Raw genomic sequence first — 27,495 nt, 5'->3', positions numbered from 1 at the left:
CTCGAAGAAGAAACTGTGTGTTTTTTGCTAAGTGTAGTTACAATGCAAATAGAGCAATTGTGGATTTTTGTTTTCTTCATTATTCACTTGAATGTTTTCAAAGCACTAACAATGTACAGGTGGTAACTGTTTTATATTGTGTTTTCTCCAGATAGGATGTGATCCAGAATATTTTCTAGTTAACTCTAAGGTAGTAGGAACTGTTTCTTGAAATGATCCTCTTTCCAAAATTACATAGAAAACAACTCTTCCAGTTCTGTATCCAAATTATGTACTCTTCTAGGATCACAAATGGCTAAGTTAGCACATTTTGAAAGTTCAAAGAAAGAGAAATCATTTATTAAAAAATTCATCGAATGATATTGTAAAGAAAGATGCTTGTTCTGAATACAGTGCAAGAGGTTTTGCAAGCAAGCCTCTGGTTTTTTACAGGCAAAGTGAAGACACTTTTTCGTGATATTGCAGCATGTTTTGCTTGACATTTTAAGCTGACTCAACACCAAAAATATGCCATTTAGCTTTTTATCACGAAAGAGAGCTTCTCACAAAAGGCATGCTACACATACTGACTGCCAACTAATGCCTGAAAATCTGTTGTGTATTCAATTCTATGTTTTAAAATATGAACTTATGTAGTACGTTCTAGATGTCATGTCGATTAATCAGGTTTCTGCCAGTTATTCGCATCTTTCCTGCACGATATTTCAACTGTGTGACTCGCAGTCTTCTCCAGGTGCCGTTTGATAGTGATTTCAATGGGGAACAAGTCCGGTATTTATGCCTACGTTGTGCTAGGCGTTTCCTCTGCAGTCCGTGCCGCGTCTGGCACTCTGTCCGCAAGGTGCACCGACCGATAGCGACGGCTGTAGCATTTTCTTATAGCCGCAGCTGTTCTGAACACTCTGCACGTACTTTTTGGTTATAATCTGTTGTAAATACAGCTGAGTTAAGTTTCGAATGGCGTGCAAGTTGTGCTATACGTTTTATCTTCCGATTGTCACCATTTGCGTCCTGCTGTGAATTAGGACGTTCTGTTAACGTGGTGTGCCGTGTTAGGCGTTCCGTCCGAAGTTCTTGACCCTCAGGAGCAGCTGCAGTGTTATTCTGAGGCTGGTCGTGTTCAAACTGACAATCGAGAATCGGAAGAGCGTCCTCGAGTATTGTGTCTGTTGTACCATTTCGTGTATGTCCTTTGTTACATGTACTGGGCTGTTATCTCTAAGTCCATCTTTATCCTCGTGTTCCTCGGGGTCTGGATGTTGCCTATGTTGCGTCTTCAGATGATCGAGTGCTGGGTTCAAAGCAGAGCTCAGCTGGAAACCGGTGTCCCGGTTAATGAGATTCTCCGCGATCTCGTAAGTTCTTCGATGGCGCTGTCCCAGTATCTCGACATTTGTGTTAAAATCTTGGCATCATTATACTTCATAGAATGACTCGAGTTCTAAACAGTTCTCAGCAATCGCTGACTCACTTGCCTGTCTCAGTCTGGTGTGCCTCTGTACCCGATGTCAATGGTCCCGGTCATCTGGCCGATGTACGCCGTACCACATTCACACGGTAAACGCCCAGTTTCTGTAGGCGCAGGCCATCCTTCGCGCTCGGTGGGTGGATGGAACGCGCTTTTAATGTTATGTCTGAGGAGAATTCCGCCAATTTTGGCAGATATCGGCCCGACATACGGCAAATATGCAACCTTTTGCGTTTCTTCTTTTATCTCTTCCAAAACCGCTGGTGGGGAAACGGGGCACAGTGCCTTTTGAACATCTTGTGAAGAGTATCCATTTTTGTAGAACACAGATTGTAGATGTTTTATCTCTGTTGCCAAATTATCCAGACCTGACAAGAGTTCGTGTTCAGTGAACCAGTGTTCCGAGTACAACGTTTTTCTGTGCTGGGTGATGGCGAGTAATGAGTGGATGGGCAAGTTTCTATTAGGAACAATACATATGTAGATTGTGGACAGTTGGGAATGTGGATCTCACGGGAGGCGTGCAAGAGGTAAGTCCCTGCAGTCGCAATATTCGTCTGTGTCCTCAGTGACTCAGACAGATAAAGCGTCTGCCACGTAAGCAGGAGATCCCGGGTTCGAGTCCCGGTCGGGGCACACATTTTCGGCTGTCCCCGTCGAGGTATATCGACAACGCTCGTCGGCAGCTGAGGGTTTCAATTAATTATCATTTATTCTAGAGAAGCTGCACGGTTATCGACGGTATCTGTTCTTTCGAGAACAGTTACTATCTTGATACAATGACCAAAACGTTTGCTAATAATCCTCAATCTGTCAGCTACAGCCCAAATAAAAACGTAAGCTGTTTCACTATTAAAAACTAGAACAGTCTGCATATACGGACAAGAGAAAAATTTCCCCGATTTACAAGTTAAAAATAAACTTTTTCTCGACTGAAAATACACTTTTTCCCCAGTGAAAGTACATTTTTTCCCGAGTTAAATGACAACATAATTTCCCTCAGAGTTGTAAAACTCGTTAATCCTTTGAACAGAGTAATGGTTTTATATACTGACACAGAACTGCCTACAGCTTTAGGAAAAGAAACCCAGCAAAAAACAACGCATTTTGGAAGGATCTTCGATGTGCGGAAACACGTACATTGTGTATTTATGTATTATAAAGTATAAATACAAATTCCACTAAATACAGCACTGCAGCTTCAAAAGCACTGAAATCGAGACTGTGCCGCTGGATGTGCTTTCAGGATAATCGTAATTTCTGCCATCGTTATTGCATAATTTGTAATATATGAAAGAACTATAACAGACATGAAAAACTAACCTTTAAACTTGATCTTTTTTTAACACATGTTGCCCTTTAAGGTACATCAAACACAAATGTACCTGTAAAATTTTAAATAATGGCAGAAATGACTGGCCTTCTCGGCCTGGAAATTGTGTCAAATACTTTGTTCTCATATGTAACACAATTCATTTTACATAAAATGAAATTTACTTTGAAAGTAACACTTCTCTAATTACCATCCACATTTTCCCACGGTCTGTTAGAAATTTAAACAGCTGTCACATCACACTCACTAAAGGCAGTTTGTCGTTACGAAGTATTGCACAATCTTCATCCCAAAGCCTCCGACACATTTTGCTGTCGGCAAATGTCGGTGCGTGATCTGTGTTCTGTTGTCGTAAACGGCAAATTTTCTAAGTTTTATTTTGGTGTCAAACTCTCGTTTATGTTTTACGCTGCAGTACCACGCTGCAGCAACGAGCTACAGTAAAATTCTTTGTTAGAGTACTAAAGTCAAAACTACAAAAATTTAACTGAAAACTGAAGTAATGAAAATTTCCTAGAATTCTATAACATTCCCTGGTTTTTCAGGGTGAAAAAATTCTTGTGTTTTTCCCAGATTACCAAGATGTCCTGGGGCATATGGGGTGCATTTGGAGAACATTGCAAAAGTAGTCAATCTGTATAAGCTCTGAGCAAGTGCACATATCTATGTCGTATCCAAAACAGTCCGAGAAAAACTTATTCCACAGCTCGCTCGACCATTGCTCCGAGTCACCTATAAAAGTCTACCGTTCGATGTCTTTCCCGAAATTGGTATAGACGGTATGCCTACAAAAATAGGTGATCCATGTGAAGTGTCCGATCTTAGACAAAATTCGACGATCGCCAATTTAACGACAGTTACGGAGCCTATAATAAAACGGCACCTGTTTTATATGTTGCCGTCATAAATAATTTACGACAAAAATTGTCGTAAACGACATTCTCTATATTCAGTGTGAAAAATAGTTTAATTCTGACGCAGCCTGTTCAGTCGTGACAGTCAAATTACGCAGATCTAGTAGTAAAGAAAGTGGCTTACCTTCTCCTGCTGGTTGAGAGTCGGGGAGCGGTGCATGAGGGCGAACTGCATGTAGCAGGCGGCGCTGCAGAAGTAGACGTCCCCGTCGGGCCCCGTGTCAGCCACCAGCTCCTCCCGCGCCGACAGGCCCGGGATCTCGCTCACCTTCTTGCGTATCAGGTTCGTCAGGATCACGACGTCGCAGTGACGGCAAAATTTTGCGGCGCCGTTCAGGATGCTCTGGATATCTACGGGAGCTGAACGAAAGAAAATGACAGGGTGTCTCACAAACTGCCAGATAAGTTTGTGTTCGTGCATGTCGAGTCTTTTCAGTACTCTAGAAATGTGCAAAAAAGTGAGGGAGGAATGGAGAACTTACAATTACTTCCCTTATTTTGTTATCTACTCTTTTTGAACTTTGTGAACTTCTGGGATAATTTTCGCACAAATATCGTTGCGTATAAATTTCACTGCGAACAAATATAATGAAAACTAGCAAAGATTCGTATTAACGACTACGAGAAATGACATTTCTATCAGGAGGCTACCGACGAAAAATTAAAATTCCTCGACAGTTGACACTTCGTGCTTCGTTGCCGGTTTCCTCGAATCGAAGCGTTCGGTGTAATGCCCCCGAACTGCCACGACAATTGGTCAGGTCACTTCTAATTCCTCGTCTGCCACTCTTTTATGTTGTGTTTGGATACCAAATCGTGGGTCTGGTATTTCTATTTCACGTTACATCACACAGGTTAACACGTACACGCAACGGTGCTAATGAAATACACATTTTGTACACGGCACTAACCGAACACTACCGGATATTTCCGAACAAGAGACGATTCGTCGTCACGTATACAGTTACTGTAATCGTGGAGATCAGCTTATATTAGACGAGCTTACACAACGATGCGTGAAGCCAAATTTTTGAAGGCTGCAATTCATCGTCAAGGCTGGGTCACCGCAGTCACAAATATAACTTTGTAATCGAGTAATGAAGTCTTGTGCAATAGTTAGCATACGAACCTGACGCGTAGAAGGTCACAGGTTCAAATCCCTTCAAATGTAACGAAATATTTTTTCTAAATCTAATCAAAAGAGTACGGTTATTATTTTTATTCAATTAATTAGTTTAAATGTAATTCTTTTTATTTCTGTTTGTTTACCATGTCACTTTCATCACTGTTGGTTTCTCTATAGGTTTTTTTTTTTATCAGTCTACTGACTGATTTGATGCGGCCCACCACGAATTCCTTTCCTGTGCTAACCTCTTCATCTCAGAGTAGCACTTGCAACCTACGTCCTCAATTATTTGCTTGACGTATTCCAATCTCAGTCTTCCTCTACAGTTTTTGCCCTCTACAGCTCCCTCTAGTACCATGGAAGTCATTCCCTCATGTCTTAGCAGATGTCCTATCATCCTGTCCCTTCTCCTTATCAGTGTTTTCCACATATTCCTTTCCTCTCCGATTCTGCGTAGTAGAACCTCCTCATTCCTTACCTTATCAGTCCACCTAATTTTCAACATTCGTCTATAGCACCACATCTCAAATGCTTCGATTCTCTTCTGTTCCGGTTTTCCCACAGTCCATGTTTCACTACCATACAATGCTGTACTCCAGATGTACATCGTCAGAAATTTTTTCCTCAAATTAAGGCCGGCCGGTATTTGATATTAGTAGACTTCTCTTGGCCAGAAATGCCTTTTTTGCCATAGCGAGTCTGCTTTTTATGTCCTCCTTGCTCCGTCCGTCATTGGTTATTTTACTGCCTAGGTAGCAGAATTCCTTAACTTCATTGACTTCGTGACCATCAATCCTGATGTTAAGTTTCTCGCTGTTCTCATTTCTACTACTTCTCATTACCTTCGTCTTTCTCCGATTTACTCTCAAACCATACTGTGTACTCATTAGACTGTTCATTCTGTTCAGCAGATCATTTAATTCTTCTTCACTTTCACTCAGGATAGCAATGTCATCAGCGAATCGTATCATTGATATCCTTTCACCTTGTATTTTAATTCCACTCCTGAACCTTTCTTTTATTTCCATCATTGCTTCCTCGATGTACAGATTGAAGAGTAGGGGCGAAAGGCTACAGCCTTGTCTTACACCCTTTTTAATACGAGCACTTCGTTCTTGATCGTCCACTCGTATTATTCCCTCTTGGTTGTTGTACATATTGTATGTGACCTGTCTCTCCCTATAGCTTACCCGTACTTTATTCAGAATCTCGAACAGCTTGCACCATTTTATATTGTCGAACGCTTTTTCCAGGTCGATAAATCCTATTAAGGTGTCTTGATTTTTCTTTAGCCTTGCTTCCATTATTAGCCGTAACGTCAGAATTGCCTCTCTTGCCCCTTTACTTTTCCTAAAGCCAAACTGATCGTCACCTAGCGCATTCTCAATTTTCTTTTCCATTCTTCTGTATATTATTCTTGTAAGCATCTTCGATGCATGAGCTGTTATGCTGATTGTGCGATAATCCTCGCACTTGTCAGCTCTTGCCGTCTTCGGAATTGTGTGGATGATGCTTTTCCGAAAGTCAGATGGTATATCGCCAGACTCATATATTCTACACACCAACATAAATAGTCATTTTGTTGCCACTTCCCCCAATGATTTTAGAAATTCTGATGGAATGTTATCTATCCCTTCTGCCTTATTTGACCGTAAGTCCTCCAAAGCTCTTTTAAATTCCGATTCTAATACTGGATCCCCTATCTCTTCTAAATCGACTCCTGTTTCTTCTTCTACCACATCAGACAAATCTTCACCCTCATAGAGGCTTTCAATGTATTCTTTCCACCTATCTGCTCTCTCCTCTGCATTTAACAGTGGAATTCCCGTTGCACTCTTAATGTTACCGCTGTTGCTTTTAACTTTAACTTAGAACTACTTAAACCTAAGGACATCACACACATCCATGCCCGGGGCAGGATTCGAACCTGCGACCGTAGTAGTCGCGCGGTTCCAGACTGAAGCGCCTAGAACTGCTCGGCCACTCCGGCCAGCAACAACCGAGTTACGGCAAGGACTCCTCATCAGTTGGTAAAGCAGCTGCTCATATAGCCCGTGTGAGGATACCTACACACAACCAATGATAGCAAGAAATTAACAGTTTTTCCGTTTAAAGTTTGCTCACAGAGATTAGCTATAACCGCTGTGAACAAAGCGATCGTGAATTTAGTTCTGCCACAGAATTCTGATCTCCATTTTCTCAGGTACACTGCACACCACAGGGTTGAGGTTAGCTCAGAACACGAATTTAAATTCAGGGCTACAAAACGCACTGTCCACCTGTAATTGATCTGGGAGATGGGTTATTTTCTACCGGATTTGTCGATACCAAATTGTGAATGTTTTCTTATATTTTTGTAATTTGCCTTATTATATGTTAATTTACTTATATTTTTTGCCTTATTATATGTTAATTTACTTATATTTGTGAGAGTGAAAGCATATTGATTACTATTAGTAAATGTGACGAAGAATATCAAAGAGACTGATTACAAGTGGAAGCTTGTGTGTTGTGTAAAATGTCTTTGACGCTGGAGTCGTCTTTGACTGTAGTCACTCGGCAGTGAACTCTTGGTGTGTGTTGATGGTAGAACAATGTGCAAGTTGCAGTCATAAATATTTGCTAGTGAACAGGAAAAAATGAATTATGTTACTATTTTTTTTTTATATAAACTTTAAGAAGAACCCACATTCGAAGAAATGGTATTTGAAGCACCAAAAATGAGGCAAACGCACTGAACCAGGTCATTTCTGCAGCCGACGAAACTGCATTGTGGAATCATAGTTCCACCAGACAACTGAAGCCAAGACACATATCGCCTTGTAAACATTTCACGGAAAAGGTACTGTCACGAAATATGCCAAATTTAAGTAAAGAAAAATAGTGAGCATATTTCAACTGGGGACTGTAGCCGGCATATTGTGTTCACGAGATCTTCAACAGTGCTAGGAGGAAGAAAATTTTTGTGTGTTAATACCAGTTTTTTCAGAATGTGTGTTACAGTATTTGTGTTCATCGGGAAGTAAAAGTTTTGGAGAAGAAATGTTTCGGCAAAAATATAATTCTCGACAGAAGAAGTAATTTCAAGAATTTTGGTCAACAATCACATGGATGGAAAACATGGATTTGCAATAGTACAAGAGTGTTCCAGATAAGTCACGAAACCCTCGTATTTTGTTAAAACAATATTTTTATCTTGTTTTGTATTGTTGTGTATAAATTTTTTTTCTTCACAATGACTTATGAGATTTTCGAGAGTATTGTGCCTAAAGTAGAAAGTAGTAATTTAATAGATTTCGAAAATCAGGAAAGGTCAAATGAAACGGAAAGAACCGATCAATTTGATTTAAAAAGTTTTCTTGTAAATTTCACGAAAGAAATTAAACAATCAGATGACGACAATAAGATTTACTGGGATGAAAAAATTGATAACATTTTGTTGCAAGCCGAAGCAGTCAATACCCAAGTGGATGATCTTTCGAACAGAGTTAGCAGTGTTGAGGAAAAAATTGAATCTGTGGAAGCAAAAGTAAATGAAATTGATGCTAAATTGAGCGATGAAATTAATACTGTAAAAAATGAGTTACTGGCAGATAGGGAAAGAAATTTAATTGATTTTAATGAGATAAAAGGGGAAATTAAAAATTTGGATGAGAACACAAAAGTTTTAGTAAAAAATGTAGAACAAGAAACTGACAATCGTTTGGTTACTCTAGAAAAAAAGTAGAATGCAATGATTTTTGAAAACAAGAAATCCGTCAAAGAACTTAGCAAAAAAATTGAAAGTTTTGACATTGAATTTCAAAGCAAAAATCACAATGTCAACACATGCAATCTCGTATCTAATATTTCAGTGAAGCACTTTTCAGTAGATGGACCCTTACATCTCGTTGATTTTATACAGTATCGTAAGGATTGTTTTTTACCTCACTCACCAGATGATATGAAAATTAAGTTTGTGAAAAAATTCTTGGAAGGGGAAGCTTTGACTTGGGCAAACCAGATTGTAACTGTGGGGATGACCTTTTCAGAATTTGAATCAAAATTTCTGGAAAATTTTTGGGATGATCTTAAACAAAAAAGAATCAAAAGTGAATTTTTGAATGGGAGAGACTATAGAGAATCAGATGGGAGCATGAAACAATTTTGCAAAAGTGAACATCAAAAACTTATTCATTTAACAAAACCTTTGGATGACTTGATCAAAACTGATACCTTAAAGAGAAGATTGCCATCAGCAATGCAGTTGCGTTTAGTTCATTGTCCTGATAGTAATGTTGAGCAGTTTCTCAATTATATTGAAAAGTTGGATAGGGTAACAACAAGAACACACAGTGGGTTTACTCAGAAAGGTAATGGTCAGAATTGGGGAAATGATAACTTTCAAAAAAGGGAACAAAACCATTATCATGGTGTCGGTCAAAATTCAGGGTGATATAACAATTTTCAAAAGAAGGACCATAATTTTCATCCAAAACAAGAACAAGATTTTCGCGGAAATAATCAACAAAATAGAGAACATTTTAGGGATCAAAATCACAGAAATTTTGATAGAGATCAGTACAATAGAAACTACCAACAATCAGGTAATGTTTGGCATAGGAATGGGAACAGAAATGTTGATCAGAGACATTGGCAGAACCACAATCAGCAGTTCAAACAGGAACCAGTTGTAATTCAGGAAATATAAAACGAGTAGACGCCCCCTTGAAGGTCTGCAAGGTTGAGGCAGAAGGTGAGCATGATGAAAGGACCAATGGATGTGACTATCATAAACCCAAACATGACAGTTCCAAACCTAAGCTATCACATGAGGTTATTAGTTGTTACTTATTGAAAAAATTTCAAGAGGAAAATAACGATGATATTGATAAAGATAAAATTTTCAGTGAACAAGAACATACAGTAGATAAAAGTAATTGTGATTCATTTAATTTAACAGAGTTTTACACTTGGGCAGAAAAGAACAACACTTTGTCAGATGATGTAATTTGTAGTAGTTCAGAGATGTGTGTGAATGAAAGAGAGAATGCATGCTGTGAGAATGAAAATATTGGTGAAAGGGATCTGGTAACCTTAGAAAGGGGAAATAATATTTTAGGGGATAATTTGAATGTGTATGACCTGAATATGTATAATGATAATGATGTTGATGTAAAGTTGATAATGATGGTAATGGTATTGATGATGATGTTGAGGAAAGGTGTTTCATTAGTTTAAATAGGGAGTTGGGTATACACATGGTTGAAAATGGATTAAATAGTGAGAATATTATAGAAATTCCCAGGGATGTTACCAGGATGAATAAGGCTCGCAAGCAGGGTGTATGTGAAAGTGTGAATTTTGATGTTGTTGGTAAAGAATCTGACTACACAAATAATGATGACACATGTATAACTTCTAGCCTAAGTGAAACATTTACAGATACTAATGACACACACACATTTCTTATGAATCTATGGCTGAACAGTGAAACTATTTCTTTTGACAAGAACTTTAGAAAGATGCTTATTAATGTATGTGAAACTATATGTCCTGAGTGATGGAAAAAGATGAGATATTTTAATTTCTGAAAAGCTGAAGGATAAGTACTTCAATAGTATACAATGTGATTTGGATGAAAATTCTTGGCTATTTGAGATAATAGAGAGTACTAATGACAATTTTGTATCTTGTGCAAATTTTATAACTGTGACAAATAATACATGTAATGATAGAACATATGATTCTGATAAGTATAGGTTGGGGAAATTGAAAGTGATTTATTACATGAGGATACAGGTTCTGAGAAAAGTGACCAGTTTTGCAGTCCTTATATAAAAGTTCAAATTGGGTCATGGATTGGTAAATGTTTAATTGATACAGGAAGTGAGATCTCAGGAATATCTGAAAGGTTAAGCAAGAAATTAAAAATGGTGAAAGATTATGTTGAAATGCCAGTTATTGGGGTAAAGATAGAAGGTGCTACTGGGAAGAGCAGTAAATTGGTAAAAAGCCAGACTTTAGTGACATTTTTAATTGAAGGCAAGTTGTTCACACATGGATGTTTTGTAATTCAGGAATTTAATGAAGATTTTCTTTTGGGTATGAATTGGATAGTAAAAGTAAATACAGCATTTGATTGGGTTGGAAGAAAACTTTTGATAGAAACTAGTGAAAGGGAATACATTCAGACAAATTTTGTGAACACACTTGGTGATCAGAGTAATGGAAATTTTGACAGTATCAATTTACTAAAAGAAAATAGATTCGAGAATATTGAAACTCATAGATTTGATACTGATGAAATTGAATTTGGGAATTTAGTAAATTTGAAAATTTCAGAAACACAAAATTTATCTGGGGAGCAAAAACAACAGTTAGAAAATCTGGTGTGGAAATACAGTGATGTTTTCAGTGACATACCTGGTAGGGTAAAGGGTTATCAGTGTGAGCTTCACGTAAAACCTCATGAACCATTTTTCATAAAACCATACAGTACTGCAATATCAAAAAGACCTGCTGTTGAGAAAGAGCTGAAAAAGATGGAAGGATGTAATATAATAGAAAGGAGTATCAGTTCATATAATAATCCTTTAGTAGTTGTTTCGAAAAAATATGGTGGAGTAAGATTGGTTTTGGACTCTAAGACACTTAAACAAAATTTTGTTCAGACAGACAGACCATCCCGAAAGACAGACCATCCCGAAAATATTGATGAGTTACTCTATAAATTTACAGATATAAAATATATGTCAAGTTTGGATCTAACTTTGGGTTTTCATCAGGTACCACTTTCGGTTAATTCTAGAAAATATGCTGCTTTCTTGTACAATGGTAAGAGTTACCAATATTGTGTTGTGCCATTTGGGTTAAATTCTTCTGTTTCCGAATTTTTAAGAGCTTTGGATCATGTACTGGGGCAAGAACTTGCATCTAAACTGATAATTTATGTAGATGACATTTTGGTTACAGGGCAAAATTGGGAGGAACATTTTTCGATTTTGAAGTCAGTTTGTAAAAAACTTAAAAAAGGGGGGATGACATTGAAATTAGAGAAATGTAAGTTTGCAGTTTCTGAATTAAAATTTTTGGGTCATGTTGTCACAGACAAGGGAATTTTGGCAGATCCAGAAAAAAAAGCAATTTCAGAAATTCCTATTCCTAAGACTAAAAAACAATTAAAGTCGTTCTTTGGGTTATACGGTTATTACCGAAAACATATAAGTGATCAGAGTCTGAATGCACCATGTTGAAGTCAGTTACTTAAGAAAAACACTGTTTGGGTTTGGGATAAAAGTTGTCAGGAAGAGTTTGATAAAATTAAGCAAGAGTTGAGGAAGCAACACTTATTACACAGACCTGATTTTAATTTACCATTTTGTCTGAATACTGATAGCAGTAATTATGGGCTTGGAGCAGAGTTATTTCAAGAAAGAGTAGAGAATGGAGTTAAGATAAATTGTACCATAGCATTTGCAAGCAGAATGTTGCTCAAGCATGAGAAAAATTATACAGACACACAAACAAACACAAACATACACACAAAATTCAAGCTTTCGCAACAAACTGTTGCCTCATCAGGAAAGAGGGAAGGAGAGGGAAAGACGAAAGGATGTGGGTTTTAAGGGAGAGGGTAAGGAGTCATTCCAATCCCGGGAGCGGAAAGACTTACCTTGGGGGAAAAAAGGATAGGTATACACTCGCACACACACACACACACACACACACACACACACACACACACACACACACACACACATATATATATATATATATCCATCCGCACATACGCTGTGTATTCCGGAAAAACCTTTACATCTTATTGCTGTGGACTTATATGGAATGTTACCAAAGAGTAAAGGTGGTCACTGTTACATATTTGTTATGGTAGATGTATTTTCAAAATTAATTAAACTATATCCAGTGAAAAAAGCTACTAGCCATGAAATTATAATAAAAATTGAAAGAGATTATTTCACACAGGTGGGTAAACCAAAAGCTATATTATCAGATAATGGTTCACAGTGCACCTCTAAAATTTGGAAAAAGTTTATTGAAAGATCAAAATTGAAGCATATACTTATATCTGTTTATTCTCCATCCACCAATCCTGCAGAAAGATATATGAGGGAAATTGGGAGACTCTGTAGAACCTATTGTAGCCATAAACATCCAACCTGGTTTGAGCACATTCGAAATTTTGAAGATATTATGAATAGCCTACAACATAGTTCCACAGGATTTTCACCGTATGAGATTATGTTTAATATTAGACCCCCAAATCTTATATCAGAACTTATTGAATTTCCTAAATGTACACCTTTAACCATGCAAGAGAGAGAAGATATTTTCAGGGAAACTATGAGGAAACAGGGGAAAAGAGGAATAAAAGACATAACAATAGGGTAAAATTAACCACTTTCAAAATTGGGGATCTTGTTCTGGTCAAATCTCACGAAAAATCAAAAATGTTAACTTCAGAAATTAAAAAATTCTTTGATATCTATATTGGGCCTTTTTGAAGTCATAGAAAATCCACACCCTAATGCTTATCGTTTGGTGTACCCTAAGTCAAAGAAATTATTTGGTCTCAGGAATATTGTCTCTTTGAAACTATATAAACAGAAATCATAATTTCAAAATTTAAATAACCTATTTTCATCTAAAACAAAAGTCCTCCACTGGAATATGCTTGTTAGAACAAAACTACGTGTACAACCAAGTATGTATATTTGCATGTATAAATTAATAATTTGAAGTCACATGTTAATTGAAACTGATGAAAAAACACTGTTGTAACAAAGATTGAGAGAAAGATTTATTTTTACTTTTTTACAAAAAAACGTCTCCAAAGTGAGCATTTATGAATTTTTCTAATTTTTGGAAGCTAAATCTTCCCTGTGTGTGATGGCATGCATGTGAGGACATGCATGCAAAGGTATAAGTTTCAAAACCAATTTTAGATAAAGCCTCATGATATATGAGCAATTTATTGTGTTTTGTGTAAAATGTCTTTGACGCTGGAGTTGTCTTTGACTGTAGTCACTCGGCAGTGAACTCTTGGTGTGTGTTGACGGTAGAACAATGTGCAAGTTGCCATCATAAATATTTGCTAGTGAACAGGAAAAAATGAATTATGTTACTATTTTTTTTATATAAACTTTAAGAAGAAACCACATTCGAAGAAATGGTATCTGAAGCACCAAAAATGAGGCAAACGCATTGAACCAGGTCATTTCTGCAGCTGACGAAACTGCATTGTGGAATCATACTTCCACTAGACAACTGAAGCCAAGACAAATATCGCCTTGTAAACATTTCACGGAAAACGTACTGTCACGAAATATGCCAAATTTAAGTAAACAAAAATAGTGAGCATATTTCACACCACAGTTCAGTCGTCCGTCACTTAAAATCAGAGCATCTCTGATTTCCGTCATACCTCGCGGAGGCCACTTTCGACACTCGTCCGTGTTACACATTAACAGGTTTTGTGAAGTGGGCCACCGTGTTTGTGTGTCACCTATAACTGAGTGGTAGCCGGTAGCTGATGTGGCAACACTGTAGGGGCAAGTGATAGACACGAAGTATCGAGTAATTTTAATCGGACTATTAGACTTCTCTTCGGTTTCTGGAGAATTGGCATTTAATTCCCGACCCCTCGTACCGACGTCACTCAACTAGTCATTTAAACACGACACAATCGGCGGTCACTCACCTCCTTCCTTGCCGTCCTTCCCGCGAGTCCGGTACAGCCCCAACTTCTGGGAGGGTGGCGTACTCGTCCTCTCGATTACGTCAAATGCCGCGGGTGCCGGCACTCGCAGGATGCCGGCCAGCCGGTGCAGGACGCCCGCAATGTCCTCGGCGGCAGCGGCCGTTAGCGTCAGTGTCACCGTCACGTTGCCGGAGTCGCGCAACGGAGCCGGTGGGGACGGGCCGAACCGCTGGCGCACCAGCAGTTGAGGCCCTCCGGCGTTCTCCTTGTCCTGTGGGAGCCGGGAAAATGTAAGAGTTCTATCTACAGAGGAGTACAGGACTACTACAGTTGTCTGGAAGTAACCTCTGTCACACTACATATAAAATTGTAAATACTGCAGGTAAGTGCAAAAGTTGTCCAGAAAGTAAATACATACTGGAACCGAGTGTGTGTGCATTCATTTTTACATAATCAGTAGTCACATTTAATTACTTGTTAATCTCTTAACAAACAGGCAAATTCTCTCTGCCTTAAATTTTGTTACCTGCTATTGAAACTGGCACACGACTGCACCTCGAAGTTTTTTGTGGGAGGTGAAGTGTTAGGTGCCCAGACATTTCTTGTTTGAAGATGTGGAAATCACTCGGAGCCAAGTCTGACCTTTTCAAAAATGTCCCATTTGAAGTGACATACAATTCTCGTATTTTCCAGATGGACTATAGCTAACTACTCTTGTGAACGAACACAATACCCTGATAGTTAAGAAACCACATCCCTTACTTTCAATCTCTCTTCTCGTCCGCTTGCCGTCTACAGCCCCTCGACTCTCCTGTACACTACGACGTCATCGGCAAGCGGCAGCAGTTTGCTGCTCACCCCATCTGTTAAATCATTTATGTACACAGAGAACTAGAGTGGTCCTATCACACTTTCCTGGGGCACTCCTGACAATGCCTCACCTCTGGTGAACGTTTGCTACCGAGGACAACATACTGGGTTGTATTACTTAAAATCTCTTCGAGTCACTCACATATCTGGGAACCTAATCCGTATGCTCGGGCCTTTGTTAACAGTCTGTAGGGCACTGGCGGGACCTACAAATGTCATTTGCCAGGACTTCTGGATTAAGTTTTTACTAGACCATTGCCACTATATGCAAACTGGATCACTTAAATGTCATGTCGACCGTGTAAGACATATTTCAAATATGCTACAACAGTGGCATATTCAGAAGTAGAGACTGAAAACAAGTTAGTGAAAACCGCAACTGAAATATTGTGAGTATGTATTTGATAAAAACCGTCCACTAAAACATCATACGACTTTACTTTTCGAGTTGGGGTGGAAAATAATTTATGAGAAGCACGTGGAAAGTGATTAAGCTACATGTCAACATCTCAAACGAAGGTACTGTAGGATAACCCACAGCATTCACTGCAGGGATCGCCTTACCACATCGGCAGCATCCTTGGCGTAGTGTGGTGGTGGGCGCAGCCGGATGGGTATCGGAGTGACGAGTGGAATGACGGGAGAGGTGCGGCGTGCTGCCCATGCCTTGCTGTCTTCCTCGCTTTCGTCTTCGTCTTCATCTTTAATTAATTGTAAACCTTTACAGAGAGAAAATTTTGTACCGTTAAGACGACAGCTCGGTAAGAAACTAATAATAATAATATATATATATATATAAAAAAAAAAACCTCTATAGTGGTAAGAAAACAGAAAATGATCATTTGGCACATAGAGCACACTTTGAAGACTGGCACATAAATAAGATACGTAATTAAATTAAGCTTCACATCTAACCTGGAAAACGAAGTGGCAGATCTCTGAAAACACACTCAGGAGAAGACGAGCTTATAATGGTGTCCGGCGTGTCATTATCTCTCTCTCGATGATCTTTTTTATCGTCACCTGAATACAAATAAATAATTTTTAGTACAAGCTTAAAAGGACCTCACCGCATCATGTGATTTGGTTAATGAAAGATAAAATCTTATGAGATGTGGAACTGAAAAGGAAAGAAAAAAGCATGAAAAAATGACAGAAATATGTAACACATTTTATCTTCCCTGTCATGCTCATTCTGCCCGCAATGACACCAAGTGTTCCTGATCTATTTGAAGCACACTATGACAACTGCTTTAACCTCTACTGATCAAATTTGCAAGTGCCCAAGAAAATGAAATGGCTACCCAGTGGACAGTGTTCCAGAATCAGCATTTGAACACTTATCTTTTAAGAACAAAAATTTATTAACTGTAATTTCCTACTGACAATGTTACAATATATATGAAAAACTAAATGGAATAAACTACAGGCAGAAATTATACTCACTGTCATTATCAAAACGAACAGAAGCAAACTCCTGGTCGTAAAACCCTCGCTGTGTCGACGGAGGTGGGAGAGGAGGCAGTGGCGGCAGAGGACCGAAAGGCCTCGTGTTGTAATGGTCCGAAACCTACATAAACATAAAACTTCTAGCATGTTAATAAAACAATGAATTGGATTCAGTTTTAACAAAATATAGTGAAATCACTAACTCAGTCTCAGCAGCACTCCTTCTGAAAGAAAATGTACATAAAATTCAAAGAAACATTTCAAAATTTACATAGTTAGTAGGTATGCCTTAACTATCCTGCAAAGCAAATGATGCTGTGTTGTTGAGACAAACAGCTGAAAAATTATTTATCATAGGCTTCAATATTTTAATAAAATGTTCTGAAATAAGGTCACCTATAGGGGGGCCCACTGTGTGGTTATTTATTCCTTCACAAATACATATTCTAAAAGAGCCTGCCAACAGAACATCACACAGCAATATTTTGCAAGCATTAGGAAAAATGTTAAAGTTACATGTTGAAGCTTCCTCAGCTACATAATTTGTGACTCAAAACGCATGTGTATAAAAAGAAAAGTGTTCGTGATAGAGAGAGAGAGAGAGAGAGAGAGAGAGAGAGAGAGAGAGAGAGAGAAGAGAGCGCATATGAATTACCATACTGCAATGAATGATAAAAAAAAACACAGCAGTGTAAAGTAGAAAACCTCCAATATTTAAGAAAAACAATACCGTAATCACACACACTCACCACTGTTTCCCACAGCAGAAGCCAGACTCGACTGTATAGATGTGATTATGAACTAACTCAATAAAGTGAGAGAATATTTGCAGAAAACTGTGTTTCAACTCTCTTAAAACCACTACGGACTTTTTATTCTGTAAATGAAAGGCTATGCTATTACCGGAAGGTCACTCACCCGTGTAAAAAAAACAAGCCACGGCCAAAGATTTGTCCCAGTCAAAAGTCTCACCCGCCAGTCAATTAATTTAGGACAAATTTTGGTGACCCCACCCATTATTTAAAATTTTTACAGGGTATTGTCGTGTGTGTGTGTGTGTGTGTGTGTGTATGTGTGTGTGTGTATGTTGTATCATTAATGCCACAAAAATTCAGTTTTTCTTGAATAAATCCTGTATTTGCACAATAAAACACTTCACACAGTTCATAAATAAATAAAGAAACTGCCTGATAAAAAAGTGAAACACCAAGAAGGGGAGGAGGAATCACAATGAAACTTCATGGGCTCCACAGGGTATGTGATGACAAATTCAAGTCAAATTTATAATGAACTTGGTAGTACGAGCTGACTTATCAGTATGATGTCGCACCCCCTCGGGCCCAGATGCACACACTGATTCGGTACGGATGGCCATCATATAGTTGTCATACCCTCTCCCGATATGTGCCGGCCCACAACCGGTTTAACTGGTCCTCCATATCCTGGCTACTTGTACAGGAATGGAGTCGATGTCCGAGTCGGTCGCGCACCCGTCTTATCGGGGACAGGCCCGGGTATCTCGCCGTCCGGGAGGGAATCTTAATGTCGTGCGCACGGTTCACAGACGCATGTGCCATATGTGGACGTGCACTGTCCCATTGGAAAACAAAACCACAAAACTGTCACTCGAGAGATAATATGCGAAGATGCAGTACGTCCATAACTGCTGTGCGTCGGAGTTCCCTCAGTCGCTACCCGACGTCTTACCCTATAGCTCCCCACACTGTGACACCGGCAGTAACATTGCAGTACTCTTTGAAACACCAGAAGTCACTGACGGTGGGCATTTGAGATTCTGCAGAACTGCAATTCACCGCCAAGCGCAATGCAGCACTATTCGTCAACAGTCCACACTTCCCAGTCACGATACCACTCCAAATGCAGCCATTCGAGTTGTGGTGTTAATGACAGCTCGAGCACGAGACGATAATTGCCTCCTAAATCTGCCTGTCTGCAAGTATCTCACCGACGGAGCAGGATAACAAAGCAGTCGAGCGAAGTTCGTTACTCGTTCTCTGACCGCAGATGTAGACGTGAAGGGGTGACGATGTGCTCAGCAGACAAAATTAGACGTGGGAGACTAGAACCTCGATGACAAGTACACCTGCTCTCACATTCCCATTTATTGTGACATCTAGCCACCGCCACACACGAAAGCCTCACAATTCGACAGACCGGCCAGTTGGAGACCTACGTTACGGCCCCTTTTAATCACCGTCAGATGTCAGTACGCCATCACACGCGAGTGCACGTCACTTCCGTGTCCTCCACTGCGATCACTCGATACCCGACATCATTCGTGCCCTTAGACACCCCACTGGGCCCGGTAACGACATAAAACACGAACTACACTAATGGACTCTGGTGACCGTTCTACTTGTCAGAGAGAAGTGTACTCTAATAATTTAGATATCCGCTGATATCTGACCATGTCTTCTGAGTGCTTCACTTATTTTGCCAGGTAGTGTAAATAAACAGAGCTATTCTGTTGTCAGGTTTTGGTAAGAATATGCAATTGTATTCTGGGTTCTGGAATATGAATTTTAATTTACTAGCTACATTATTATCAACAAGTCACATTGTTTGCTGCCCCCCCCCCCCCCTCCAAAAAAGTCAGTAATGAAACAAGTCACTAAATACTGAGGTTCTCCCTGGCACTTTTTCTGTCGCTGTCAAATTCCGACAGATCCCAGTAGACAATTCTCCTTCTTATACGAGATGTAACAAGGTCTCACAATTAGCCAACATTAGAGTGCAATTTTTGAATGAGAATCCCACTGTGTAACATTTCCTTAGATACAAAATGGATTTGGATTACCTATTTTGTGTGGTTGTTCTGAAATGCTATTTATTTGCATGTCCAAGTACAAAGTGTACTTTGTAACAATTTCTCATTTGTGGGATGCTATCTTCACAGTGTGGCAATTTTAACAGGCAGTAGTTTTGATACTACGAGCGGAAAATATAGTCTGATCGTGTAAATCCTGCCGACGGTGTGTTTTAGCTATGTTGGCACGAAATTATAAATTAAGTGCTCTGTTCCTAGTCATCTACATATTTTGTGCAAAACATCAAAAATAAAGACTACATGTAGAGTCATCCAGACAATATTTTAGTAATTTAGAGTAATTGAAACATTTCTGAAATTGCTCATTTAGGCAAAAATTATCACCTATATGCTCTCGATCTGAAAATGACAGTTTTAAAAACATAAATATATATTCTTATATATAAAAACAAAGATGAGGTGACTTACCGAACGAAAGCGCTGGCAGGTCGATAGACACACAAACAAACACAAACATACACACAAAATTCAAGCTTTCGCAACAAACTGTTGCCTCATCAGGAAAGAGGGAAGGAGAGGGGAAGACGAAAGGAAGTGGGTTTTAAGGGAGGGGGTAAGGAGTCATTCCAATCCCGGGAGCGGAAAGACTTACCTTAGGGGGAAAAAAGGACAGGTATACACTTGCACACACGCACATATCCATCCACACATACAGACACAAGCAGACATATTTAAAGGCCTTTAAATATGTCTGCTTGTGTCTGTATGTGTGGATGGATATGTGCGTGTGTGCAAGTGTATACCTGTCCTTTTTTCCCCCTAAGGTAAGTCTTTCCGCTCCCGGGATTGGAATGACTCCTTACCCCCTCCCTTAAAACCCACTTCCTTTCGTCTTCCCCTCTCCTTCCCTCTTTCCTGATGAGGCAACAGTTTGTTGCGAAAGCTTGAATTTTGTGTGTATGTTTGTGTTTGTTTGTGTGTCTATCGACCTGCCAGCGCTTTCGTTCGGTAAGTCACCTCATCTTTGTTTTTATATATAATTTTTCCCACGTGGAATGTTTCCTTCTATTATAATAAATATATATTCTGGAACACTATACATTTTTTTTTCTCCTCACAGCCTCAAATTTAATTCACTGTGTTCTTCGAGCAAGTCCGAATACGTCTATCCTCGAACAACACCGGGTTGCAGATTTTTAGACTCACGTTGGGTAAAGATGCGCTCCCGTATCTGCCGCGCAGTTCTCCGGTCAGGGGTCCCACCTTCGTAGCGTCGCCTGCACCGAACACGGGGCACGCCGAGTGGTTCCTGGCCAGAGTCGGCTCGAGAATCGACAGAGGTGGCAACTGCCGCAACTGCGTCATCACGTTCTCCACGAACGTGTCGTAGTCTTCTTCCGCCTAAGAAAAGCCAAATAGCTATATGTACATCACTCGATACAACAAACCTGCACGTACATTAAAATTTTCATACTTATAATGTACTTAAGTAAGTATTTATCAAAACTCACAACAGTCAATAAATGGTGATAAAATGCTACATGTTGAGACATCTGTCACAGAAGAAATGGAAATACAAGTTTGGGAATGCGTATTCATAGGTGATCAAATACAGCAGTCACTGCTCGCAGTATCTCAGAATAAATTAGCAAACTGTAAGGAAAAATATGCCGAAATATCATTGAGTCACGAGTCCCAGACAATGTGCTTCCACATTTTGCACCTCCTAAGGCTCCCCAGCTCCATTCTGAAAGCTCGAGGTTCTCCTAAGCAGATTTACAGGAGGAGGACAGGCGGCAGTAGTTTCAAGTCTTGTCGAGTGTAAGCTCGGGCCGGACGACGAAGTAGTAGTCCCCTTTTATCCTTCCGACTGCAGATGCCGCCCAAACGTATTTTCATTTCTACAGATGCAGTTCGTGGGAAAAATTCTAGGTAACAAAACTGCCTCAATTCCACACTGATGAATGCCAAAGGCTTCATTTGTTAATGGCACGACTAGAGTCTTATTTCTGAAAGAAGTTTTGACACTTTCGTGTTTACAATAAAAATGGGAAGAGGAGGTGTCTATGTAACTGTTGAATAATGGAAAATCCAGGATTAACAATATTATGAAAAGGACAGTTGCTACTCACCATATAGTGGAGATGCCGAGTCACAGATATGTTGAACAAAAAGACTTTCAGAAAGTGAGATTTTGGCCAATAGGTATTCACCAGAAATACACACACACACACACACACACACACACACACACACACACCAGACTCTAGCTGCTGAGGTCAGACTGCCAGCAGCAGTGCATGATGGGAAAAGCAAGCACGGGCTGGTGGTAAGGAGGAGGCTGGGGTGGGGAGGAGGAGGGGGAGGGATAGCAGGGTAGGAGTAGGGGTTAGTAAAGTGCTGCTCGTGGGAGTGTATAGGGAAGAAGTGCAGAGAGGGTAGGGCAGCTAGCTGCAGTCGGGAGAGGGGGCAGGGGGAGTGGAAAAGACTAGAAGTAAAGAGACTGTTGATGTGTTGGTGGAATGGAATGCGAACAGGGAACGAGCTAGATGGGTAAGGACAATGACTAACGAAACTTGGGCCAAGAGGGTTACAGAAACGTAGGATATATTGCAGGGAGGTTCCCACCTGCACAATTCAGAAATTCTGGTGTTGGCGAAAGGATACAGATGGCACACACAGGCTGTGAAGTAGTCACTGAAAAGAAGAATGTTATGTTGAGCAGCAAGCTCACAACAGAGTTGTCCAGCTGTTTCTTTGCCACAGCTCGTCAGTGGCCATTCGTGCGCACAGACAGTTTGTTTGGTTGTCGGGCCTACGTAGAATGTTGCAGCTTAGCTCGTAGATCACACGACCGGTTTCGCAGGTAGCTCTGCCTTCGGTGGGATAGGTGGTAGTGGGAAGATGTACGACAAATGTCTCGCGTCTAGGTCTATTACAGGGATACGAGTCACGAGACAAAGAGTCAGGAGCAGGTGTCGTGTAGGGACGGACGAGGATATCGGTTAGTATCGGTGGGTGGCGGAGTACCACCGTGGGAGGGGTGGGAAGGATAGTGGACAGGACATTCCTCATTCCTGGGCACAACGAGAGCTAGTCAAAGCCTGGTGGAGAATGTGATCCAGTCGGTCCAGTACCGGGTGGTACCGTGTCACGAGCGGAACGGTCCTCGGTATACAGATGGCGGGACTTTGAGGGGTGGTGGGTGACTGGAGAGATAAGGAATGAAATGTACAAGTCTGGGAGGGTAATTACAGTCTGTGAAGGCCCCAGAGAGAGGGACTGCTCTTCACAACAGATGCGACGGCCACAGGCAGCTGAGCTGTACGGAAGGAGCTTCTAAGTACGGAACTGGTGGCAGCTGTCAAAATGGAGGTATTGCTGGCGGTTTGTAGGACTGACATGGATGGAGGTACTGATGTAGCCATCTCTGAAGTGAAGGTCAACATCGAAGAAGTCGGGTTGTCGGGTCAGGCGAAGTGAACGGGGGAGAAGGTGTCGAGGTTCTGGAGGAATACGGATAGGACGTCCTCAACCTCGATCCGGATAGCAAAGATTTCGTCGACGAATCTGAACCGGGTGAGGGAATTCGGATTCTACTAGATGGCCCACGAATAGGGTGGCACAGGACGGTGCCGCGCAGGTGCCGATAGCTACACCCCGGATTTGTTTGTAGGTAGTGCCTTCGAGGGAGAAGTATTTACGGGTGAGAATACAGTCGGTCACGGTGACTACAAAGGAGGTCGTAGATCTGGAATCGATCGCGCATCGGAAAGGGTAGTGGTCAATAGTGGTAAGGCCACGAGCATTACGGATATTAGTGTAAACGGAGGTGGCATCAAAAGTGACGAGCAGGGCACCGTGTGGTAAATCGACAGTAACTGTGGAGAGTCGGTCGAGGAAGGGGTAACAGGATGAAGCAGAGATTTTCTCAGTGGAGGCACAGCAACCGACTCCACAATGGGGCATCCTGGGTGGTTGAGCTTATGGATTTTAGGAAGCACACAGAAGGTAGGAGTGTGGCGAGTGGTAGGGGTGAGTAGAGAGATGGGCTCCAGGGAAGGTTTTGGGATGGGCCTGAGGATTTGAGGTGAGGCTGGAGATCCTGCTGAATTTCTGGAATGGGGTCACTGTGGCAGGGTTTACAGGTGAATCAATCTGACAGCTGGCAGAGTCCTTCTGCCAGATAATCCTTGCAGTTCAAAACAACTGTGGTGAAACCTTTCTCAGCAGATACAATTATAAGGTCGGCATGAGCTTTAAGGTGGTGGATCGCAGTTTTTTCTGCAGCTGTAAGTTTAGGTTACCTGCACCACCTAGCTGCTTCTTCCATAATGCGCCACTGATCGCAGTCTGGCCTCGCGCGCGCGCGCACTACGAAGGTCCAGATGGCTGAAAGCTTACTTTCTGACAGGCTTTTTGTTGTGCCTATTTGCAACTCAGCATTTCTGTTATATGGTTAGTAGCAGCTATCCTTTTCATACTGTAATTGTTGAATGTATGTATTGGAGGAAAGTGACATTATTTTCCATACAAAAACATTCATCTTGAGCCTTAATGAAAGTACATGTGTATCAAAAAGAATCATCTGATTTGGCACATCTATGTTTCTGAAACTAAGAAACATATACAGCCACTTTTGTTTTTTTTATGAATAGGAAACTCAAAATCCCCCCTCCCCAAAAATCATTTTCATAGGTGTTGAATATGACCCCCTTGAGATGCACAGCATACGGCAATGCAGTATTCAAATTGTTCCCACACTGCAACAAGCATGTCTTGAGTTACAGCTTCCACAGCTGCTGTTATGCAATGTCTCAGTTCATTCAAGGCACATAAACAGAGTCTTTTATAAACCTCCACAAGAGATAACCACTTCCAGATGGCAGTGTGGCATGTAAACCCTAACCGTGTAAAACTCGAGAGTTTGCTCTATCCGACAGTACATTGTTCACGCACTTATCTCAAATAACATCATAATTACGATTTTTTTAAAATCGGATGACACATTTTGATACAACCTGTTTAATAAAAAAGCAAATTTGTGCTAGCACGTAATCAAGAGCTCAGATGGAAACCCAGTTCTAAGCAAAGAAGGGAAAGCAGAAAGGTGGAAGGAGTATATAGAGGGTCTATACAAGGGCGATGTACTTGAGGACAATATTATGGAAATGGAAGAGGATGTAGATGAAGATGAAATGGGAGATACGATACTGCGTGAAGAGTTTGACAGAGCACTGAAAGACCTGAGTCGAAACAAGGCCCCCGGAGTAGACAATATTTCATTGGAACTACTGACGGCCGTGGGAGAGCCAGTCCTGACAAAACTCTACCATCTGGTGAGCAAGATGTATGAAACAGGCGAAATACCCTCAGACTTCAAGAAGACTATAATAATTCCAATCCCAAAGAAAGCAGGTGTTGACAGATGTGAAAATTACCGAACTATCAGCTTAATAAGTCACAGCTGCAAAATACTAACACGAATTCTTTACAGACGAATGGAAAAACTAGTAGAAGCCAACCTCGGGGAAGATCAGTTTGGATTCCGTAGAAACACTGGAACACGTGAGGCAATACTGACCTTACGACTTATCTTAGAAGAAAGATTAAGGAAAGGCAAACCTACGTTTCTAGCATTTGTAGACTTAGAGAAAGCTTTTGACAATGTTGACTGGAATACTCTCTTTCAAATTCTAAAGGTGGCAGGGGTAAAATACAGGGAGCGAAAGGCTATTTACAACTTGTACAGAAACCAGATGGCAGTTATAAGATTCGAGGGACATGAAAGGGAAGCAGTGGTTGGGAAGGGAGTAAGACAGGGTTGTAGCCTCTCCCCGATGTTGTTCAATCTGTATATTGAGCAAGCAGTAAAGGAAACAAAAGAAAAATTCGGGGTAGGTATTAAAATTCATGGAGAAGAAATAAAAACTTTGAGGTTCGCCGATGACATTGTAATTCTGTCAGAGACAGCAAAGGACTTGGAAGAGCAATTGAATGGAATGGACAGTGTCTTGAAAGGAGGATATAAGATGAACATCAACAAAAGCAAAACAAGGATAATGGAATGTAGTCTAATTAAGTCGGGTGATGCTGAGGGAATTAGATTAGGAAATGAGGCACTTAAAGTAGTAAAGGAGTTTTGCTATTTGGGGAGCAAAATAACTGATGATGGTCGAAGTAGGGAGGATATAAAATGTAGGCTGGCAATGGCAAGGAAAGCGTTTCTGAAGAAGAGAAATTTGTTAACATCCAGTATTGATTTAAGTGTCAGGAAGTCCTTTCTGAAAGTATTCGTATGGAGTGTGGCCATGTATGGAAGCGAAACATGGACGATAACTAGTTTGGACAAGAAGAGAATAGAAGCTTTCGAAATGTGGTGTTACAGAAGAATGCTGAAGATTAGATGGGTAGATCACATAACTAATGACGAGGTATTGCATAGGATTGGGGAGGAGAGAAGTTTGTGGCACAACTTGACCAGAAGAAGGGATCGGTTGGTAGGACATGTTCTGAGGCATCAAGGGATCACCAATTTAGTATTGGAGGGCAGCGTGGAGGGTAAAAATCGTAGAGGGAGACCAAGAGATGAATACACTAAGCAGATTCAGAAGGATGTAGGTTGCAGTAGGTACTGGGAGATGAAAAAGCTTGCACAGGATAGAGTAGCATGGAGAGCTGCATCAAACCAGTCTCAGGACTGAAGACCACAACAACAACAACAACAACAACGTAATTTTTAAATTATTTGAATTTGTACATCGATAAGAAAATAATAGACATTATCGTCAAGCAGCAAATTCTATACACTTAATGTTTCTCACACGAGGAATGTGGGAAGGTGTATTTCACAGATAGAGAGGTAAACAAATCACGATTTGAAAAATGACTTCCAACTGACAATAAGGCTCGAAAAGGTCAGTATGTAAACCCAACTTTTTGTACTGTGCTCATTCTAAAATTTACCATACACAGAAAAATTGCAATTTTTTATAAAAATTATCTAATGCTATTTGCACATACAGTACCTTTGCATTGTGTTATTTATTTATTTTCCAGATCATTTTACCTAGAAGTATACCACATTTTCAGTACAGAAGTCTCGTCTATATGTTTAAGGGTGAGTTTTACCTTGCACACGAAGCTGTGCAAGCGCACAATAAAAAACATAACTGAGATGTCTGTTTGGGTATTCTGAACAAATACATTTCTGAAGATTACATCAACTGCAGATCTGAATGCTGGAGATGATTATAAACAACTGGTGACTGTACCTGGCGCATACATCAACTGAGTGTACACTGACAGATCAGAATGCTTAGTCCTGCAACTGATTATAAAGCTTACCTTCCAGTATTTTCATTGAAACCTGGTCTTCTTGTCTGCATAATTCTGACAAGTGGAAAACCTTGAGGAATTGAGGTCGTCGGCACACAGTGATACAGAAATGTTTAACAATGATATTTAAATTCACCAGACATGGAAATTTATAAGGCAGGAGATAAAAATTCTGACAACTAAAAATTTCCATTGATCTTGAACTGAAATTGTTATATCGGTTGCAGCGTGCGTGCTTGCGTGGGCGCGAATATGTGTGTGTGTGTGTGTGTGTGTGTGTGTGTGTGTGTGTGTGTGTGTGTGGGAGCAGGGGGCGGGGGGGGGGGGGGGGGGGGGGGGGGGGGCTGGAGAAAGACGCAGCAACGGAGAAAGAGAAGTTGTCCACCATCAGAGAAGTGGCAAAGACTACTGGTGAAGGACTAGTGTCTAAGCTCTTAAGGGTCATTTATCTCTAAGAAGGAATTGAGAACTCCGACTTAAATGTAAGCCTGCATCTCAGGGAAATTCAA

General features: G+C 40.4%; 1 protein-coding gene across 1 annotated transcript in view; it reads right to left on the bottom strand.

Moving 5' to 3' along the window:
- LOC124718777 (histone-lysine N-methyltransferase 2C-like) overlaps window positions 1-27,495 on the bottom strand; it is a 434,091-nt gene that overhangs the window by 46,122 nt on the left and 360,474 nt on the right. Inside the window, exons 61-66 of the mRNA XM_047244388.1 lie at window positions 20,855-21,049; window positions 16,858-16,981; window positions 16,327-16,434; window positions 15,976-16,130; window positions 14,542-14,812; window positions 3,840-4,075 (exon numbers count right to left, since the gene is read on the bottom strand). Coding sequence (XP_047100344.1) covers window positions 3,840-4,075; window positions 14,542-14,812; window positions 15,976-16,130; window positions 16,327-16,434; window positions 16,858-16,981; window positions 20,855-21,049 — 1,089 coding nt within the window. The remainder of the gene's footprint in view (window positions 1-3,839; window positions 4,076-14,541; window positions 14,813-15,975; window positions 16,131-16,326; window positions 16,435-16,857; window positions 16,982-20,854; window positions 21,050-27,495) is intronic.

This window comes from Schistocerca piceifrons, chromosome 10 (genome assembly GCF_021461385.2).
Source record: "Schistocerca piceifrons isolate TAMUIC-IGC-003096 chromosome 10, iqSchPice1.1, whole genome shotgun sequence".
NCBI lineage: Eukaryota > Metazoa > Arthropoda > Insecta > Orthoptera > Acrididae > Schistocerca > Schistocerca piceifrons.
This window is presented reverse-complemented; position numbering and strand designations above follow the sequence as displayed.